Source organism: Curcuma longa, chromosome 11 (assembly GCF_044706935.1).
Source record: "Curcuma longa cultivar G26 ecotype Majalengka, Jawa Barat chromosome 11, ITB_CL_G26_1.1, whole genome shotgun sequence".
NCBI lineage: Eukaryota > Viridiplantae > Streptophyta > Magnoliopsida > Zingiberales > Zingiberaceae > Curcuma > Curcuma longa.
In genome coordinates this window covers 17,022,276-17,041,763 of record NC_133871.1, presented here as the reverse complement: position 1 = coordinate 17,041,763, position 19,488 = coordinate 17,022,276, and the positions used below count along the sequence as shown (strand labels likewise).

The window sequence follows — 19,488 nt, the reverse complement described above, 5'->3', positions numbered from 1 at the left end:
AGAAGAATCAGTGCAGAAGTGGTGGGTCCCAACGGCGACAACCAATCCAATAACAAGCAAGTTAAAATAGAAGTAGCTCCGAAAAAGGCAAGTCGGTACGGTCGAGGGCTGGCTACACCTACTATGAACAACTCCGCATAGACGAGCTTAGTGCATTCAAATATGGACCGTCCGATATTGGGTGGGGGTTGATCCAGATGTATATAAGGTGCCACCCATATTGAGATTATGGGCGTAGGCGCGTAGCAGGGGAGCTATTTAATTCGTTAATTTGCAAATATTTCTATTTTTTGATGGTATCGTCGTTCGTCCACTGCCCACTCTACTCTCTGCTGTGCCGGGCTCAGAGATTCCTGGAGGGCTCGGGGCGCGGTGTACTCCCATGGCGGCCGCCGCGAACGAGAGCTCTGATCTCGGATGAGTCCTCCTCCCAGCCCCGTTAAGAAATGTGCGTCCTTGACGTTCCCTTCTCCGGCGCCGTTGAAGGTTGTTGCTTGCTCCGATCATTGGTTCCCTCCCGAGAAGGCGTTGCTTGAAGTCATCTAAGGCGTCTGAGCTAAGCTGCCGCCTAGCCTTCGTAATACTTCTACGACTTTGGGCTTTGTTTCGACACTTGAGGAGGTTTTGAAACCCTAGTTTGGAAGCTCTACAGTTGGCATTCTTCTGCCGTCCATGACGTCGCAGTTGAGGTATTGATTTAAGATAGTAAGAAAAACCTGAACCTTTCGGCCATGAGTACTAGCGAGCAAACACCGGAAGGTATTGTCTTTTTATCGCTTTTGTCTTCCACCGTTCTCTCGTCTTAACCCGCCAAGACATCTGATTGTGGTCCTCGCGGTGTCTTATTAGAGTTGGAGAAGAAATGCTTGAATTCAGAGCTCTGGCATGCCTGCGCCGGACCACTTGTGTGTTTGCCGACTGCTGGTACTAGGGTTGTCTACTTTCCTCAGGGTCATAGTGAACAGGTTCAAAATTTGTTTTTTTTTTTTGACATTTTTCTGTTTTTTTCTTCTGGCATGAAATTGATGTCGAATCCTGATTTTTTTAATCAAATAAGGTTGCTGCTTCCACAAACAAGGAAGTGGAAGGACACCTCCCAAATTATCCGAGTTTACCTCCTAAGTTGTTTTGCCAACTTCATAATGTAACAATGCACGTGAGTTCTTACAGCCTAAATAGTTAGTATTTCAAGGCTCATTTCTGGAATGAAAAGTACAATAATTGATGATTATACACATTTTAGGCAGATGCTGACACCGATGAAGTTTATGCACAGATGACTCTGCAACCTTTAAACCTGGTAAATTATATGAGAAGTGCAGTTTTTACCAACCAATTTTGTTTGTTGCCAGAAAATGCTGGGATCTTATTGTCGTTCTCTGCAGCAAGAACAGAAAGATGCCTATTTTCCAATAGAGATGGGTTTACTGAGCAAGCAACCGACAAATTATTTCTGCAAGACTTTAACTGCGAGTGATACTAGCACTCATGGAGGATTTTCTGTTCCTCGTCGAGCAGCTGAGAAAGTGTTTCCTCCACTGGTGCGTTAGGCACAGTATACAAGTTTTTGGGGAAACTTATTGAAAAGGCAAGAGAAATTGAATTAATCATATTTCTACTTCATTGTACCGTAGGATTTCTCACAGCAGCCACCAGCTCAGGAACTTGTTGCTCGTGACCTTCATGATGTTGATTGGAAGTTCAAGCATATCTACCGTGGTAAGTAAAGTGAAATTAATGTTCTTTGTTTACTTGTAGTCAAAGGAAAAAAAATGAATTACTAGGCAAAAAATGAGATACTTATGATGTGTCAGTAACTTGTTATGATAGGACAATTTTCATTTGTAGGGAAATATGTATACAGATTCATGCGGCTTTCCAAATCTCTGAAAATAAATTGCCATCAGTGTTCATGAAAACTACTCAAATAGAACTTAACTATAATTTCTGCATAATTATGGTTCTCTTTGGGGTTACATGATGATCTCTCTCTTGATTGTTTAGCATTCAAGAAGAGGAAGAGAATATTACGAATGATAATTTAGAACTATGATAAGTGACAGAATTGTAATAAAGCCATTGGTTAAATCTGGCAAAAAATGAGGCCTTCTGGAAGCTTGAAATTTAAAAAGAATAAGATAAGGGATAAATGTCCTGGTCCTTCAATCTTTCTGTTATAAATGATCCTGCACATGTTGCATTTTCTGCAAAGAAACTGAAAACCAAGTCACAGTAAAAAAGAGCTCATAGCTATCAAGTGAATATTACAGCGTTATGATTATGCAGGAATTCATAGAAGGATGTGCTCTAATTTTATTTATCCTATCTAAATTCACACTATAACAAACTCTTTGATATATGTGGTTCTCGACAAATATAAGACATTTAAATACAGTCTCTCTTGCTTTCACTAATCCTGTAAGTAATCTGCTTTTACATCCATTTGAATCTGCGGTTCTTATTATACATTATCATGCAGTATGCCATGATCCCATTTGAATCAAAGACATAGATCGACCAACTCAATTAATAAAACATCTGACTTGGAGAGAATTATAGCAGGTAGATAAGTCTATATGAGTCTAGCATGGATCTCTGTCGGGAAAGTTAGCTAGACAAGGCTAAGTAACGAATGAGTACGGTTGAGTTGAGTTATGATTTGAACTTGATATGGCCGGACTTAGATTTTGGTTGAATTGAGTTAGGTTCAACTGTGTTAGAAACAACTTGCGCAAGGTGAGTCAAGGTGGGTTGACTTTGTGTAGCTAAGGTTTACGTAAGTGATGAAAAATTAAGTGGTTGAATCAAATTGAGTTTACTTAAACGGTGAAAATTTTTTGCTAAAGAAATTGCTTAGAACTTTGTTGGTTAGTTGCAGCTAACTTGTCCAAAACTTCCCTTTTCATGTGAAATCCTCCCCTTATAAGCCACAAAGTGAGCGCCTACTCAATTCAAATGCAAGCCTACAAGGAGACAACTTGTCATTGTAAACTCTCTATGTCAATCATGTTGACCTAACACATGCCTGCAAATAGTCGGGCAGGTTAGAGATCCAGACAGATATACAAATTGATCATTGTGATAATGCTTTATTCAAAATAAGTTTAACTTGACTGCACTGCTTGATTATACATTTGGGAAATTGGTTCAGCCCATGGATTGAAATCTCGAGTTGTATTGTGTGATCCCGATCAAAAATTTCGTTCCACCAACAGGCCGGCACAACACCGGCATAGGCGTTCCGGCCGGGAGATGCCTCTAGAGGTGTCACGCGGCCTCGGCGACGTCACTGGAGGCGTCGCCCGGGCCCTGCGACGCCACCGGAGGCGTCGCCCAGGCCTTGCGCGCCCTCGATCGTGTGCGTGGCCTAGACCCGACCACGGGCCGGGTCCAAACCGGACCCGGCCCGGAACCGGCCCGGGTCAACGGGCCCGGTTAACCGTTGACCCGGTTAGCCGGGCCAAACCGTAACCGGCCCGGCAGGATGCCGGGCCGGTTAAGGTTCAGCACATTTGGAACCGGCGAACCGCCGGTTAACCGGCGGGTTGAACCGCCGGTTTGGTTTTTTTAATTTTATAATTTTTTAATACATTTTTATATAAAATATATGTATTTAATTCAATTATAATTTAATTTGGCATTGTTAGGAATCAAACCAGAGACATTCTGAAACACAAACACATATACTTACCACTGTTCTACAACACTTTTTATTATAGGATTAATATAATTATATATATACTATATTTATATTTATTTAATTCATTTTTAATACGCCATTGATGGAGAACCATTCTCACCGGTCAAAGACGTAGACACTCACCATTTACCCCTAATGACTTTTATACATAATTTCAATACGATATTATATATAATATAGTTCCATTTACCCCCAATGACTTTTATACATAATTTCAATACGATATTATATATAATATAGTTATATATTTATTTCAATATATATTATAATACGCGATTGGTGGCGATCGAACCCGAGAGTTCTGTATGAAAAATGGATACAGAGACCACTATACTTCTCTGACGTGAGAGAAAGGAATATGCACCACTAAACTACATCAATTTTTCTCTCTTTTTCAATATTTCTTTTATATACATTTTAAATTTTTAATATAATAATCTCGAACCGTGGCGAACCGTCGCGAACCGTGAACCGAACCGTGAACCGGCGGTTCCGAACCGTGAACCGTAACCGTCTTGAGCGGTTAAGGTTAAGGGTCGACCTGCCATGAACCGTCGAACCGGCGGTTCCGAACCGTCGAACCGGCGGTTCTGAACTGTGGTCGGGTCTAGCGTGGCCGGTCGCAATTTTTATTTTTATTTTTTAAACTTAAGTTTAATAAGATTTTAATAATCAATTCTTAACTATAGTTGGGGATAATTTAAATAGGCTTTATTAAAACTCATAAAATTATCTTATTATTTTTTAAAAATATTTTATTTTAAAATATTTAGATTAAATTTTTTATTTTAGTTAATATATTTTATATTTTAAAAATACCGAAATTATACCGGCATTGTACGATACGGTATCGAAACTGTATCATTTCGGTCCAGGACCGAAACCTCAGTACGGCTTGACATTTTAAACCTTGATTTAACATAATTGGACCTAAATTGGTTGAATTGTTTCTCTATCTTGATTGTTGACCTTAGATTCTTTTGAAGCAACCACAACCTCTTTGAGTTCTTGCTCTCCACAAAATAGAGTTGAAATATAAAGGTCTAATTGGGCCTTCTCCATCATTGATTCTAAGCTCGAAAAGATTTAGGCTAAATTGTATATCTGAACTCTTTATCATGATTTGAAATCTAATACCTTATCAGTCGGAATGGTCAAAACATTTTATATCCTATACATTCATGATTTATCTTAGCATTCTATCTGGATTACATTAATTTTTTGCACTCATTGTTTTTTAATATCCCAACAATTCAATCCATAAAGTATGGGTACCAAAGTCTTATTTTAGTTTCCTTTTAGCCTAGCCATGATTCTACATGCTTTACCAAATTGTTTATGCATTTTATTTATATAGATTTTGAGAAATTAATATTCTTTGTTACACACACATTCTGTCGTGTGACTTTGAGGTCACGGGTTCGAATTGTAAAAATAATCTCTTGCAAAATCAAGATAAGATTATGTACAATATACTTAATGTGGTCCGACTCTTCTCTGAGATTATGCACTGACGAGAACATCATGCACCGGACTGCTTTTTTTTATATACACACATATTACTTCGTTGATACGAGCAATATTCCTCTCTTAGTTCCACAATTCAGAACTACAAAGTACAAACTTTTCTACTAACCTATTATGTTATAGGCATTTAATTTAGGAGAATAAGAAAATTATTGTCGGACACCATAAACACAAGTGCCACAATGGTTGCCAATTCATTTTCTTTTTTAGCTTCAGCATTAATTGAAAATTTATAATATCTTTTTATTTGCGATATTGTGATTGCAGGTCAACCAAAAAGACATTTACTTACTACTGGCTGGAGTGTATTCGTTAGTGCTAAGAGACTAGTTGCTGGCGATTCTGTTCTTTTTATCTGGTTATCATAATTAAAATTTTCCTTCTATTCCTGGGGTTTGAGATCAAAATCCTATCTTGTCTTCCTGGGGTTTGAAATATTATTCTTCTCGCATTTTATTAGGAATGAGCAAAACCAGCTATTGCTGGGAATCAGGCATGCAAATCGACCACAAACTGCGATGCCTTCATTTTTGTCAAGTGACAGCATGCACATAGGGCTTCTTGCTGCTGCGGCTCATGCTGCAGCTACGAACAGTCGCTTTACAGTATTTTATAATCCAAGGTAGTTAAAATAGCTTATACACATCATTTTTCTTTTCTTATGTATGTACTGGTCATTGGAAAAGTCACTGTTGAGTTTTTACATAGGGCAAGTCCATCCGAGTTTGTGATACCACTTTCCAAGTATGTCAAGGCTATTTTCCACACTCATGTTTCCATTGGTATGCGATTCCGAATGCTTTTTGAGACTGAAGAATGCAGTGTTCGCAGGTGAAACTCATGTATCTTAGCATTTTCTTATAAGTACCATAAAAATATCCTGATATCCTTCCCATTAGTTGATAACCGTTTGCTAGAAATTTTTCTAACTTAAATTTGTACTGAGCAAAGGTACATGGGAACAATTACTGGCATTAGTGATTTGGATCCTGTGCAGTGGCCAAATTCTCATTGGAGGTCAGTGAAGGTAAATCATATGCTGTTCTTGCTATTTATTATGTAAAGATTATTGATGTTTTTGCTGGCTTTACTGTATCTTTGTGCATATTCATGCGAAGGATGAAATCTACAGTTATGAACTGTTATTTGTGTTCTCTTTTGATTAGTTTATGAACAAGCTCCTGATTTTCTTCAAGTTTATTTACTGCGGTTTCATGTTTTTATTTAATGTTTTACTGCTGCATACTGATCAATCTCTTGAAGCGTTAAGTTTCTCTAGGTTTTTCTTTCACTAAATGTGAATTCCAAATTTTAGCTGTAATGACTACTGACTTTGCACTCGAGGTGTGAAGAATAACTATTGGCTTCTGGTTTCTCACATCTTATCATCAACTATTCTGTAGATTACAATACAGAGTTTCCAACAAAAATAAAAAAAGAAATCTTCAGGTTGGTCTGTGATTTTATGACACTTTGGTTGATTGTCATCTCTTGTTTTCCCCTCAAATCACTTCAAGCATTCTTTGCCTTATAAATGTCAGAAAATCATATTTCTATGTTTAGATTGACTCAATCAGACAATTGGATAAAGTTTGCATATTCCAACTACTAAAATACAAGCTACAAACATATCTAAAACTCATTCTAATCCTTTTTTCACGTGGAGTTGGACTCTTAATTATTAGTCTTCTCTTTTTAAAAGAAGGGACAGAAAGTGGGGAAGTAAGAAATGTTAAAAGGGAAAAGAGTGGTAGAAGAGAAATGCTAGAGTGATTTCCTTGTGTTGCTTCCTCAAAAGGAAAGAGATATATTAGCCTACCTATTTTTCACTATTCCCTTGATCTATACAAATATTATTTTCTTATTTTTGGATTTTTTGGGGGCATAGCCAGCATTTGTCATCTGCTGTCTGTGCGAAACAATTTGCGAGATTGAAGAGAATCAATTCTCTCTGGGTCCTTTTCCCTTTCCCCATTTCTCTCCAAGGAAATGAGGAGAAAAGTGGGTATCACGACACTTTTACTTACCTCTTTTCCATCCGTCATAATGTTAATCTTCCAATACCTAGAAATTGTCCCAATCAGTCTGAAATTGATTCACATTTTGAGATCCTACCAAACATCCTCTTTGGTCGAGGGATGTTTATGTACTTATAATGCTGCCTTACCTAGCGGACAAGTACTTCAACTTCTTTGCTCTTTAATTTGTCCATGAATGCATCATCTGTGTGCCATCACTTTATCATCTTGTCGTCATGTTGTATGAAGGGTGTATTAATTGGATCTTCATTGTGCTTCTTCGAATTGTCTTGGAAAGTTGGCCTATATAGCCACATGATATTTATAGACGCCCAAGGAAATTATTATGAAATATCTTCATGACCAACTTTCTTACATTGGGCTTTAACCATTTAAACTATAATCACTAAGCTGAAAAATTGTATATTTCAATAGTTCAATTGATCTTCTGAGAAAAACAAGCTCATTATAAAAAATATAAATGCTAAATAGAATTGTCATATTTAGTTGGATTGATACTACCTCAATATTGTTCATAAAACCATTTCATAGAAGTTCAGTGATATCTTCCTTTTATAAAGATAATCAACTTTGTTTTTTGAATAATTCAAATGTCTTCTAGTTCTATTGTACTATTTTGCCAATTGAGTCACAGACATGTGAACAGTTCACACAGTGGTGACAGAGGATGTAACTTTGCACAAATTTTTTCATCCTTATGATTCACATTGTTGAATCAAGTGTTTGTTCAACTGTTACATTCACATTACTTGGAGCATGTATGAAGTGCTCATCAGTAGCTAGATTGAAGCATCTAACAACATTGAACAATAGAATTAATGAAGTATGCCATTAATATAAAATTGTAAAATAAAAACTGAAAATAAAAGGGTAAATGATTATTTCACTTGCTAATTGAATATCTTTTGGCATTTATGATTTACTTCTTTCAAACATTATGTCAATGTAAGATCAGAATTTGCTTGGGAATTGCAGTATGGACTTAACTTTCCCTTAGGATACATGGATGCCTTATTAGATATAGCTTATATGTGGTTCTTCATACATAAATTTATAGTGAAACAAAAACTTTGATATTTGCTACAAAAAGTGATGTACACTTTTGTTGACTGATTGTTCTGAGATATTAAATAAAGATTATGCGTTTTTTTATTCAGTGGCTGTTGTTGAAGTGATATACCATTCTAGTAATTGCAGGTTGGATGGGATGAATCTACAGCAGCTGAGAGGCAGCTGAGGGTGTCATTGTGGGAAATTGAACCTGTGACAACCTTACCCATGTATCCATCTTTATTTCCACTCAAGTTCAAGCGTCCCTGGAATCTTGGAGTTCCTCATGGTAATTTGCCATTTCCACAGCTATATGTAATCTCCATTATATGATGTGGATATTTCACTATGTTTCAACCAAATTATAACTTGGAAGCTTACCAGTACAAATAGCAACAATAGTGCTCTCATTGCTAAAGCTATTGTCATTGAGACAGACTGATGTTTTTGTTAGAAATATAAAATTTTTAAATATATTAGTTTTTCTAGATATGAATATGAATGAGTAGAATGCATCCATCTTATCTAGAAAATACATCTGTTGTATCTAGAAACTAGAATACATTCATCATACGTAGAGTCTAGAAAATTAATGTTCATTAATCTAGAGGAGAGTCTAGATTTTCCTCTTGTATCTATAAATACCCCTTATAGTTGGCATCTGAGATATAGAGAAAAACTATATCATCTTCCTCTCACTCAAATATTTCCTCTTCCTCTCTAACAGTTTTAGCTATGAATCATGTAAACTAGGAGAGTGCTATTAATAAATTAATTCAATGCGTATAAAATTTATCAGATAATTTTGCCACATTCTATTCTTAATGTGCATCTTTTCTAAATTCCAGATACCAAAGAGGATGAGCTAAATGCTCTGAGGTGGCCACATGTTGGGGCTGGCAATCAAGGTTTGCAGTCTTACAGCCCCCAATCACATGGTATGGGCTCATGGTTGCAGCAGAGGCACGACCCTTTGTTACTAGGGAGTGATATCAATCAGTACCAAGCTATGGCTGCTACTGCTTTGGAGGACATACGAGGGGTTGACGCTCTGAAGCAACAATTGATAGGAAATCAACAAGCATTTCAGTTTGTTCAGCAACCCTCTTCATCTACCCATTTGCTGCCAATTCAAGATTTTCAGTTGGCTCTGCAACACCATCTATTCAGCTCACAATCACAATGGTTATTGGAGAACCAACCAAATTCTGGACCACACCAGCATGTGCAGCAATTACCTAATGAACAGCAAAAGGCTCAGGCTCAACAAACACACGTCTGTTCAGAAACATTTCAAATGTGTACCAATCATGTGCAGCGACAGTCAAGTCTGCCATCCCTATTTCATGAAAGATCAAGCTTTCCAGATCCAAACTTAGTTTTGTCATCCAATGCTCCATCAAGTTCTGTCCAGGGTATCTTAGGATGTTACCCTGAAGCAAACACCAACATATGGAGTTCTTCCCATCTTGGTCGTCCCATGATTAGTCAGCAACCATTGGGATCAAAACAAACTATGCCTCAGGCAACTCCTTTTGATACTGGACTTCTGTTTCCTTTATTTGTGGAAACAGATAATTCCAATTGTATTCAAAGTTCTCATGCTACCCAGAATCAAACCCTGTTTAGGGTTGGCAAGGATCCCTCCTCTCTTCTCTATATTGCAGCTCCTGACTTTTCTGTGAATGCAACTGTTAGTGATTCATCTAGCAATGCATACATTGCTTCAAGTATTCAAAACTCTCTCTATGGGTATTTGGATGAATCTTCCAAATTGCTGAAAAATTCAGGAGAGATTGGTTCACAGTCCCAAACATTTGTTAAGGTCAGAATAAAGTGTATGTAATATTTCATTAGGTTTGATATCTTAAATGTTCAGACTTCATGCAGGTCTGTAAGTCCGGATCAGTTGGAAGGTCCTTGGACATATCCCGGTTCAGCAACTATGATGAACTGCGTGTGGAACTGGGTCATATGTTTGGCATTGAGGGTCTATTTGAAGATCCTCGTAGATCAGGCTGGCAGCTTGTATTTGTTGACAGGGAGAATGATGTGCTTCTCCTTGGAGACGACCCCTGGGAGTAAGAATTCATTCTAAGCATATATAATTTTCAAAATAGAATCAAGAGTAATTATTGCATTTGCCACTTTATACTTGTGTCATTTAACAACCGGTTGAGTTTATTGATTTACCCATGGAATTTGCATGTTATGTTGAGATCCCTTAGAACATATTCATCAAACAGGCTCAAACACTGATTAAGCGCTTGCTTTCTATGTGCCTTTTCTATTTTATGCTGTTATCTCTAGCTGTACTGTAATATTCATAAGTGAAGTGATCGTCATGTTATGTGCAATTACTTCTTTGATGGACTTCTTAACTGATATCATGAAGGAAAAATACATGTTAATTACAAATTTGTGTGACTTGTAGCATATTGATACCTGCTTGCATGGAACAATGTAAGATTGACTTAAATGCCATACTCAGATGACTGTCAAAGTTTGATTCTGAGATCTTGAATATGCATCGACACTCTATTCCTTATGCCTAAACTGGTCCAGCTTAAATTTTAATTTGTACTCCATGCTTTGTTGCTTAAATACCTTCTTTTGGCTTTAAATGCAGATCCTTTGTGAATAATGTCTGGTATATCAAGATACTTTCACCAGAAGATGTGCAAAAGATGGGAAAACAAGGGGATGACTCCTAGGTATTTGAAAATTGAAATTCTTTACTATCTAATTTATTATTATTATTATTATTTGGTTGATAGAAATGTTATAAAAAATATAGAAGAGATATTTTTGAATGTGAAAATATCTGATTGGCCTACCTGCCTGATTGGCCTGATCAGTCTGACCGGCCCAACTGGCTCGTCCGACCTCAGTGACCGATCTGGTTTAACTAGAATTTGCTTTCCTGCCCGCCTAAGCTGACCAGCCCATCCACCCATTAGCTCCTCCAACTTATTTAATTAATTTGTTCATACCTTCTTTCACTTGCAAACTTGTCTCCATTTTTGTATTATTTTCTATTTCATTGTTGTTTTTCTTCATCAACAAAGAGATTTTTTTTTTTTTTTTGTTTTTTTTTGTATCAATAAGTTTTATAAAATTGTCTTGGGTAATCATGTCATCTCTCCAGGTTTCTCATATGCACATTCGAAGAGGTTCTCTGATTAGAACAGAACGTCACAAAATATTCCCCGGAGAATAAGCATGACGAACCATATTTTTCTCTCCTTATTATGCGAGTTGAGTTGTAATCTGCTCAAAACTTGGATATTATAATTATGATCTGAACTCTGAAGTTTTAGCTTTCCAGTCCGTCGATCATTCTTATAAGGATCGATGATTCTAGTATGGTACTGCTTGCAGATCAAGATAAGATATTATTAATCTAGCTACCTTGGCAAATGTTTGTTCAGTACATTGTATCTGTTTGCCGAGCTGAGCCTTTTGTTGATTAACTCTCTGAGATGTCAAGTTAATTACGTTGCTAATGTATTAGTTAATAGTTACAATGTACTTATGTTAATCTCGTGTTAATAACCCAGTAAACTATATATCACATGCATGTCTTTTAGATAAGAAAAAGTTTCATTTTCATTTCCATTTCTTCGTGTATTATTTAATTTATTTCCATCAATATCCTTAAAGCAACGGTCAATCACTCAATCCACTAATGCATGACCGATTGGGTGAAATAATAATTAATAAAAGATATATATATATCGTTAAATATATATATATATATAATGGTGTGTCGATCTTCCGAGGCGATGGACGATATTAAGACGGGGCGGCAGCGGCAACGGCGATGGATCGGAATAGTAAATAATATTATTTATTATTTATTTTTTGATTTATGATTAAAATTTAAATTTTTTAAAAGATTTATAAATTAGATTATAGTATTAAATATAAAAAAAATTAAAATGAAATTTTTTTTATATTTTTTTATTTAAGATGTTTTTTAGAGTTTAAAAGTTAGATAATATTAAATATAAAAATATAAAATAATATTATTTATTATTTCAGACATTTGGAATTTTTTTAAGTTCTTTGATTTTGATATTCGGTCGCACATTTTAAAACGTGTAGAATAACACTCATATATATATATTTGAAAGGAAATTAGAGCAGAAAGAAAACTATTTTATTTAATTTTCTTCTTGCAAAAGACAACTGTGCCAAATATATTAATTATTTCCTTTCCTTTTCAATCGAGTAAGCCTCCTTTGAGTTTATTCTGCTAATTAATTACCAAAATGATTTTATTTAAATTATTAATGGCCATTTATTTGATTTTGAGATATTATAAAGAAAATATGTTTTATTGGAGTTATTCTAAAAATCTAGAATAGATCGGTCCGAAGCGGTTCAGATTCCGGTTCGGTCTGGTTGAAACAGCATACGGTCGGTCGAAGACGACTGAAGAACCCCCATGATTCATTTGTTTTTTTTTTCTATATATATAGCCGTTACTTTCTCCATTTCTCCTCACAGTGCAACTCAAGCCTCAGCGAGGAAGGAGAAAAACCTTGCCATATCTGGCGCCGTCTGCCTTCCATTGTAGCACCAATCCCCTATTTATCGCAGGAGAATCGTCCATGCCTTCCCCTCATCGACCTTCGAAGGTGAAGGAGGATCAGGTTTATAGTCGCGAGGGGAACTGAAGAGAAAAAAGGATTGTGGTAGAGGAGGTTCATTTCTTGTTTCGGTATGGCCGGAGAAGCAGGTGGAGTGGAATCGAGGGAGCTCGACCGGACTCCGACGTGGGCGGTTGCAATCGTGTGCGCCGTTATCATTCTCATCTCCATCCTGCTGGAGAAGGGGCTTCATCACATTGGAGAGGTGAAACGAAAAAAAAAATTTAGCGTATTTATTCCCCCACTTTTCTTTATCGTTTATTATTTTAGTTCGTTTATAGATTTTCAAGATCGGTCTGTTATCAAGATTCCAACTTTAGCTTCCGTCGTGATCCTGTGTTTGTTTTAGGAGCTCAAACAATCCTCTTTTTGGGCATTAATTTAACATCGTCTCTTGGGAGGTTGGAGAATGAAATACAGTAAATTTAATCATTTAGTCGATTTTCCTTTGCACCATGGATGTAAGGGTTCTAAGGGAAGGATTTGTTTGCAAGATCCAAACTGTCCTTTTTATGCGTCATCATATCCATTGATTTTAGGAATTATGTAATTTAGCATGTCTAACTCTCGGTGCATCTTTGATATATGGAATTCTGTAGTTTTGCAAGTTCTGAAGATTGTTCTATTATGTTTGGAACTCTGTGCTATTCATGTCTAGTAAGAGGAGGATGGTTGAAAAGCGTCTAAAGGTTTGCTTGTAGTTTTCTTTAGTCAATTAGAAATTAGGACATGTCAAACCTAGTAAAATGAAAGGCCATGCTATCCATTATTATCTTTAACCATTTCATCTTATTGCGAGTTTCTCAACCCTAGTAACTATCTCACAGGTGTACATGTCTTCTACTTTAACTGGCTGCATAATTTTACTTTACCTCATTGGCTGCATAAGTTGAGGTTGATTTGTACTAGGTAGACGAATAAGTTAAACTCAGATTTGTTGGAGCCAAAGTATCAGCCAACTGATGATGGGTTTTAGTCGGCTGATAGTTAAGTCAACTAGGTAGTCAACTCAGGTTGGGTTGCTAATGAATAGAATGCTTCTGTTTGTGAGTGAGTTGACTAAGTAGTTGACTAATGCATGACTAGTCGATTGATAAGGGATAATAGTCAATTAATGCTATATATAGATGGAAAGCAGAAAAGGGTCGTTGATAAAAAAGTCACACAACAATAGTTGACTACAAGATATCAGTCTTCTCATGTGTGTTCCAATCGACTGATTGGTGAATAATTCCAGAAATAGCAAGCAGCCTATAAAAGGAGCAAAGCTTGGGGATTTTTGAAACTCGGTTGTTGGGAGAATGTTGCTGCATTCCTAAATCTTCTCTAAGCAATTCAAGTGAAAGAAGTAAACAAAAAGAAAAGCTTTGTTGTTGCAATCTCTTCATAGAATTAAATTTTGTTTTTGGTTATCTTTTATATCCTTCTTTTATTTTCTATAAGCATAAAAGTATTGTAAGAGGTTTTTCTTGTCTAATATTCTTCCTCCAAGTCTTCTAATTTTTGAGCTTCTCTGTATGTAATTCATTTCACTATCTAGAAAATATTAAATTCTAATGTTCTATTTATGGTTTTATACAGTGGTTGTCTAGGAAGAACAAAAAGGCATTGTTTGAAGCTCTGGAGAAGGTTAAATGTGGTAAGTTATAAACTTGCATTTATATGTTTTCACAGCTATGAATTTTATTCAGAATGAAAGTTTGCTTGTATGTTTGTCTTGATTCTACTAGTATGACCCTTGGTTAAAGACTTGAAAATCACTAACACTGATTATTTGTTGCGATTTGCAGAATTGATGATTCTTGGTTTCATTTCTTTACTACTGACGTTTGGGCAGACTTACATATCCAAAATCTGCATACTGGACAGTGTTGCAGATACCATGTTGCCATGCTCAATCAAAACAACTGAAGGCACAACAGAAGGAACTAGTAGAGAACACCGCAGGAGACTCTTGCAAAATGTTCTCATTAATCAGAATATGAAACGAAGGATACTAGCTGCTGGATCAATTGAGTCATGTCCTACGGTAATCAAATGTTGGCTAGGCACATCATTCTCAATTGTATCAGATCTTGTACAAGCTGTTTAGCATTTTACATATTTGAATTACATAGCTAAGTCTTTCCTCTACATTGTGCAAGTTGTGCATTTAAATTTTCTTTACATCAGTGTTACTTCATTAGTCAGAATTATATAGCTTATAGTTTTCATGTCACTCGGTGCAAGTATAAGATAGGAGTACCAATCTAGATGTTCAACGAACTAAGAATGCTAGGACAAGGAGATTTAGGAGCCCACACTTGGGATATTCATGTTTGTGTCATTGTGTCTCGATATAGATATGGGGGCAGACGACCAGTCTGAGAAATTAAGAATTTTGCCTGCGACAATTCATGCTATATTAATATATTCTTTCTGTCACTGCATTTTCTCCTATATCTGATATGATGAGATCTTAAACAGATATTCTATCTGCACCTCCCTAGGTAAAAAATTATTAGGAACCTATGTACTTTGCTGATGTGATTGTCAGACCATGAAACTCATTATATCGAACTGGCTAATGGCTAAACACATAACTGTAACAAGCCCTATGGCAATCACGTCAGCAACCTTTCAGTAGCCTGATAGATGGGCTCCCTGCTTATGGAAGACATTCAGAATTTGCTTAATGATGTCCATGATAACTGTCCCCAATAAAACCACATTGGTTTTGAGAGCTATCTTTTATGTTCCTTTCCAGCTGTACTATGAAATGATTTATGATTAATTCAAGCGTACATTGCCCTTGTTGAGGTCTTTCTTTCATCGTGGTTCTACAGGGAAAAGTGCCACTTATTTCGGTGAATGGAATACATCAGTTGCACATCTTCATTTTTTTCTTGGCTGTGTTTCATGTAGCAAGCAGTGCTTTTACAATGGCTCTTGGAAGAGCTAAGGTTGGTTAGGATTCCAATTATGTCTATTTTCTGAAGTCAATCATGAGATAACAATTGATTACCATTGGCCTGAATAATACTGCATTCGGTTTTAACTGAAAATTTTATTTATATCAGATGCGTGCATGGAAGGTGTGGGAAAGTGAGACCTCATCTTCTGAGTATGAATTTTCCAACGGTATGCTTTGCTCTTAAAAGTTTTATTTATTCACTAACATCACTCTCCATTCTCTCTGCAAGTAGAGACTCCACGTGAATGGATTTTGAGCTAAGCTCACAATTTACTATTGAAGTTGCTAGTGCTGTGTGCACAATTTCATTTACATGCTTTTTAGTACAATTAGTCTTTTCAAGACATCGTTTTTCAACTGCAGCATGGTTGAGTTGTTCCCTGACCAATTCATCATTTCCTAGCTAGTTGATGCCTGATTTCTAGAGCAGTACTGTATATTTCCATTATTTTTGCAGCCTAAGTTAGCAAGTTTCATAGATGGAAATGAACATGATATATAAATATTGAAATGAGGATACATTTTCATGTTTCTTCACTATATACTTCTTTGTTAATTAGTGCATTCATTTGTGAAATTCGCAGATCCATCAAGATTCAGATTTACTCATGAGACATCATTTGTGAGACAACATTCAAGTATCTGGAATAGAACCCCAATCTTGTTCTACTTTGTAAGTTGATTAGAATTGTCCCTGGTTCATCATTCTATATTAGTAATTAAATATTGCTTGTGAGCCTATATATGTTTGTTGCACAATTGTCCCCACCACCTGCCGATAATCTTTATCTACTTAAAGGGATTTAATCAAACTGCTTACTTTGCAATCGAAATCTATAAATAGAAGGCCAATTCTCATTTATGGTTGAAATGAAGATTGTTGATACTTGAGATTTCTAAAGGGAGAAGAGACAACTAACTTTCCATTATTATATCCTTTTTATGCTGTTTTTCTAAATGCTTTCACCCTATGCAGGTATGCTTTTTTAAACAATTTTTCAGGTCTGTCCGTAAAGCAGATTACTTAGCACTACGCCATGGGTTTATCAATGTAAGTTTCAGCAATAGGTGCATTCCAATATTTTTTTGTTCAAATCAAGTAGTTTACTGATGTTTCACATTTTTAGACTCATCTGGCTCCGAGAAGTAAGTTTAACTTCCAAAAATACATAAAAAGGACTTTGGAGGATGACTTTAAAATAGTAGTGAGCATCAGGTATTGATGAGCATACTCCTACAACAACTTTTATTACACAATTTTGTATGGTTATGTTTGAAATTCTTCTCGTCCAAATAGTTACTCCAAAGACAATAAAAAGTTCCAATTAATCTACCGATTATAGTAGGTTAAAAATAATCCATAAATTTTGGGATATGATAGTCAAATTTGATTCTCTTTTGTAATTAAACTTTAGCTTTAATTATGGTAGCCTTTTCAACATCTTATGTCAATCCACATAAACTTTTAGTTTAAAAATCCAGAAATACTTCTATATTCAGCTTAAGTCCCCTTTCTTAGAAGGTTTTCTGCAGGAAGAGTTTCTCAGATTTTGTTTTTCTATGTTGATTTGTATTCCTTTTGTTCATTTGTTGTTTATTTGTTGCCAACAGTCCTGTCTTATGGGTTTCTGCTGTGATTGTTCTACTTCTTAACGTTCATGGTGAGTGTAGAAATTGATCCAACTCATCATATTGAGAAAAATCAGATAAAGTTTTTTACTAATTTGTTACTTTTCTCAGGATGGGAGGAACTCTTCTGGGCATCACTACTTCCCCTAGTTGTAAGATCCAAACCTCATTGGTGTTATGGAATCGTTTCATCTCGTGAAATTGCTGATCATTTTTTGATGGTGTGGTAGATAATTCTGGCAGTCGGAATGAAGCTACAAGCAATCATCTCAAGGATGGCTATCGAAATTCAAGAGAGACATGCAGTTGTCCAAGGGATTCCTCTGGTGCAACTCAGTGACCGTCACTTTTGGTTTGGACATCCACAATTTGTTCTCTTCCTCATCCATTTCGCACTATTTCAGGTTTATCGTCGAAGAATTTTAACTTACCTCAGTAATTTTATATCTTCAGTCACCACATAATTGGATAAATATTCAACATAAATTTAACTCTTCATTGTTTCTACATGCTTTGCAGAATGCACTCCAGATCACATACTTTTTTTGGATATGGGTAACTGGCCTACGTACTTGTTCATTCATGGCAAAAACTATCATTCGTTTTATTGGTAATCTATCCTTATAATTGTTTTCTGATTTCCTATTTTTGCAGTATGAGTTTGGATTGAAATCATGTTTCCATGATAACTTTGGGTTCATTATTGCGAGAGTTGGCATTGGGTGAGTTCATTTTCTTTTCCAAGACTATTTTATCATCTTGTTTTAAGGTTCAAGTTCTTCGTTCTACAGCCATACATAGTTCAGATTAAGAAAATCTAAGAACTTGTAAGGGGAAAAAAAATAGACAAGATCAAGATACCATAAACACAAAAAATAACAAGGTTTACACAAAGTGGTTGTGCCCATGGTCCATGGAAGGAGAAGAATCCACCAATCAAATCTAGAAGCAACAAGGAGATGCCCAAGCTTAGCCTCCCTTCTTTCTCCCAAAGAACTGTTTCAAGTTAAGAATGCTCTAACTCCAAAGAAACACTGAGCAATTGTTCGAAACTTGTTAGGTTATGGTTGCTTCTTTACCCAAATATTTAAGATAAGTCCAGAGAGGTCTCCAAATGGTGAATTATGCAGAATTCAACTGCAAGCCAATCTTGTTTTCTTGTTACTTAAGCTTTCTGTTTAATTGTTTGTGTGCAGAGTGGGAGGACAAGTCTTGTGTTGCTATATCACACTTCCTCTTTATGCACTTGTATCTCAGGTATAGATTTTATGATCTTTCATCGTCAAATATTATTTAGTTTCAAATAAGTTTCTTCCACTCTACCTGAAAAATAAAATTCATACTAATATTCAACTTTGTAAAACTTGTATTGCTATGATTTCATTCTTTTCCTAATCAACTTTCCATTTCCACAGATGGGTACACACATGAAGAGGTCCATATTCGATGAACAGACTTCAAAGGCACTCAAGAAATGGCATCAAGCTGTGAAGAGAAAACATGAGAAAAGAAGCTTTCATGCTTCGTCTGCTGGCGAACAAAACCCACAGGCGTCTCCTCTTCACCCTATACAGAGGAGTATAACTACAGGGCACATCAGTGCAACATTCACCTCTTCAACAAGAAGGAATGTCACAGACCATTATGATTCAGATACAGAAGTTCAAATGTCAACCTTGTTGGAAAATGACAGACAAGAATATGGGCATGCCAAACAACAGTTGCACATAGAAGAGGAAACAGAAGAAGATGAATTCTCATTCTCAAAGCTTTCTATTCAAGATAGAGGAAAACCATAATGCTCAGATATGTTTCTCTGACTCTCCTCAAATCAGTCCTGTAACTATTATTGTTATTTCAGATAGAGGGAAACCATAAATCTGAGATATGTTCCTCTATTATTGTTATTTTTGCATAAATATGCTCATCGAGATG

The 19,488-nt window shown here is 36.1% G+C and overlaps 2 protein-coding genes across 2 annotated transcripts; both read left to right on the top strand.

Annotated features, from left to right (window-relative positions):
* The first annotated feature begins 668 nt into the window (after positions 1-668).
* LOC141836935 (auxin response factor 12-like) lies at positions 669-11,030 on the top strand. Its single transcript, XM_074724408.1, has 14 exons — positions 669-759; positions 850-965; positions 1,058-1,156; positions 1,244-1,300; positions 1,386-1,541; positions 1,635-1,719; positions 5,495-5,585; positions 5,688-5,849; positions 5,936-6,058; positions 6,179-6,254; positions 8,464-8,605; positions 9,165-10,141; positions 10,207-10,397; positions 10,946-11,030. The coding sequence occupies exons 1-14, from the start codon at positions 732-734 to the stop codon at positions 11,028-11,030; spliced, it is 2,388 nt and encodes a 795-aa protein (XP_074580509.1). The 5' UTR covers positions 669-731.
* A 2,014-nt stretch (positions 11,031-13,044) lies between these two features.
* Positions 13,045-19,352, top strand: LOC141838693 (MLO-like protein 9). Its single transcript, XM_074726243.1, has 15 exons — positions 13,045-13,176; positions 14,553-14,610; positions 14,762-15,000; positions 15,797-15,913; positions 16,031-16,091; positions 16,509-16,597; positions 16,901-16,975; positions 17,052-17,140; positions 17,536-17,585; positions 17,665-17,705; positions 17,784-17,957; positions 18,073-18,108; positions 18,208-18,275; positions 18,750-18,810; positions 18,969-19,352. The coding sequence occupies exons 1-15, from the start codon at positions 13,045-13,047 to the stop codon at positions 19,350-19,352; spliced, it is 1,674 nt and encodes a 557-aa protein (XP_074582344.1).
* The last annotated feature ends 136 nt before the right edge of the window (positions 19,353-19,488 follow it).

Coding starts and splice junctions, on each gene's coding strand:
- LOC141836935 (XM_074724408.1), top strand. CDS start 732: ATGAGTACTAGCGAGCAAACACCGGAAG. Junction 760..849: donor TAGCGAGCAAACACCGGAAG/GTATTGTCTTTT, acceptor GTGTCTTATTAG/AGTTGGAGAAGAAATGCTTG. Junction 6,255..8,463: donor CTCATTGGAGGTCAGTGAAG/GTAAATCATATG, acceptor TAGTAATTGCAG/GTTGGATGGGATGAATCTAC.
- LOC141838693 (XM_074726243.1), top strand. CDS start 13,045: ATGGCCGGAGAAGCAGGTGGAGTGGAATCGAGGGAGCTCGACCGGACT. Junction 17,706..17,783: donor CATCACTACTTCCCCTAGTT/GTAAGATCCAAA, acceptor ATGGTGTGGTAG/ATAATTCTGGCAGTCGGAAT. Junction 18,276..18,749: donor ATTGCGAGAGTTGGCATTGG/GTGAGTTCATTT, acceptor GTTTGTGTGCAG/AGTGGGAGGACAAGTCTTGT.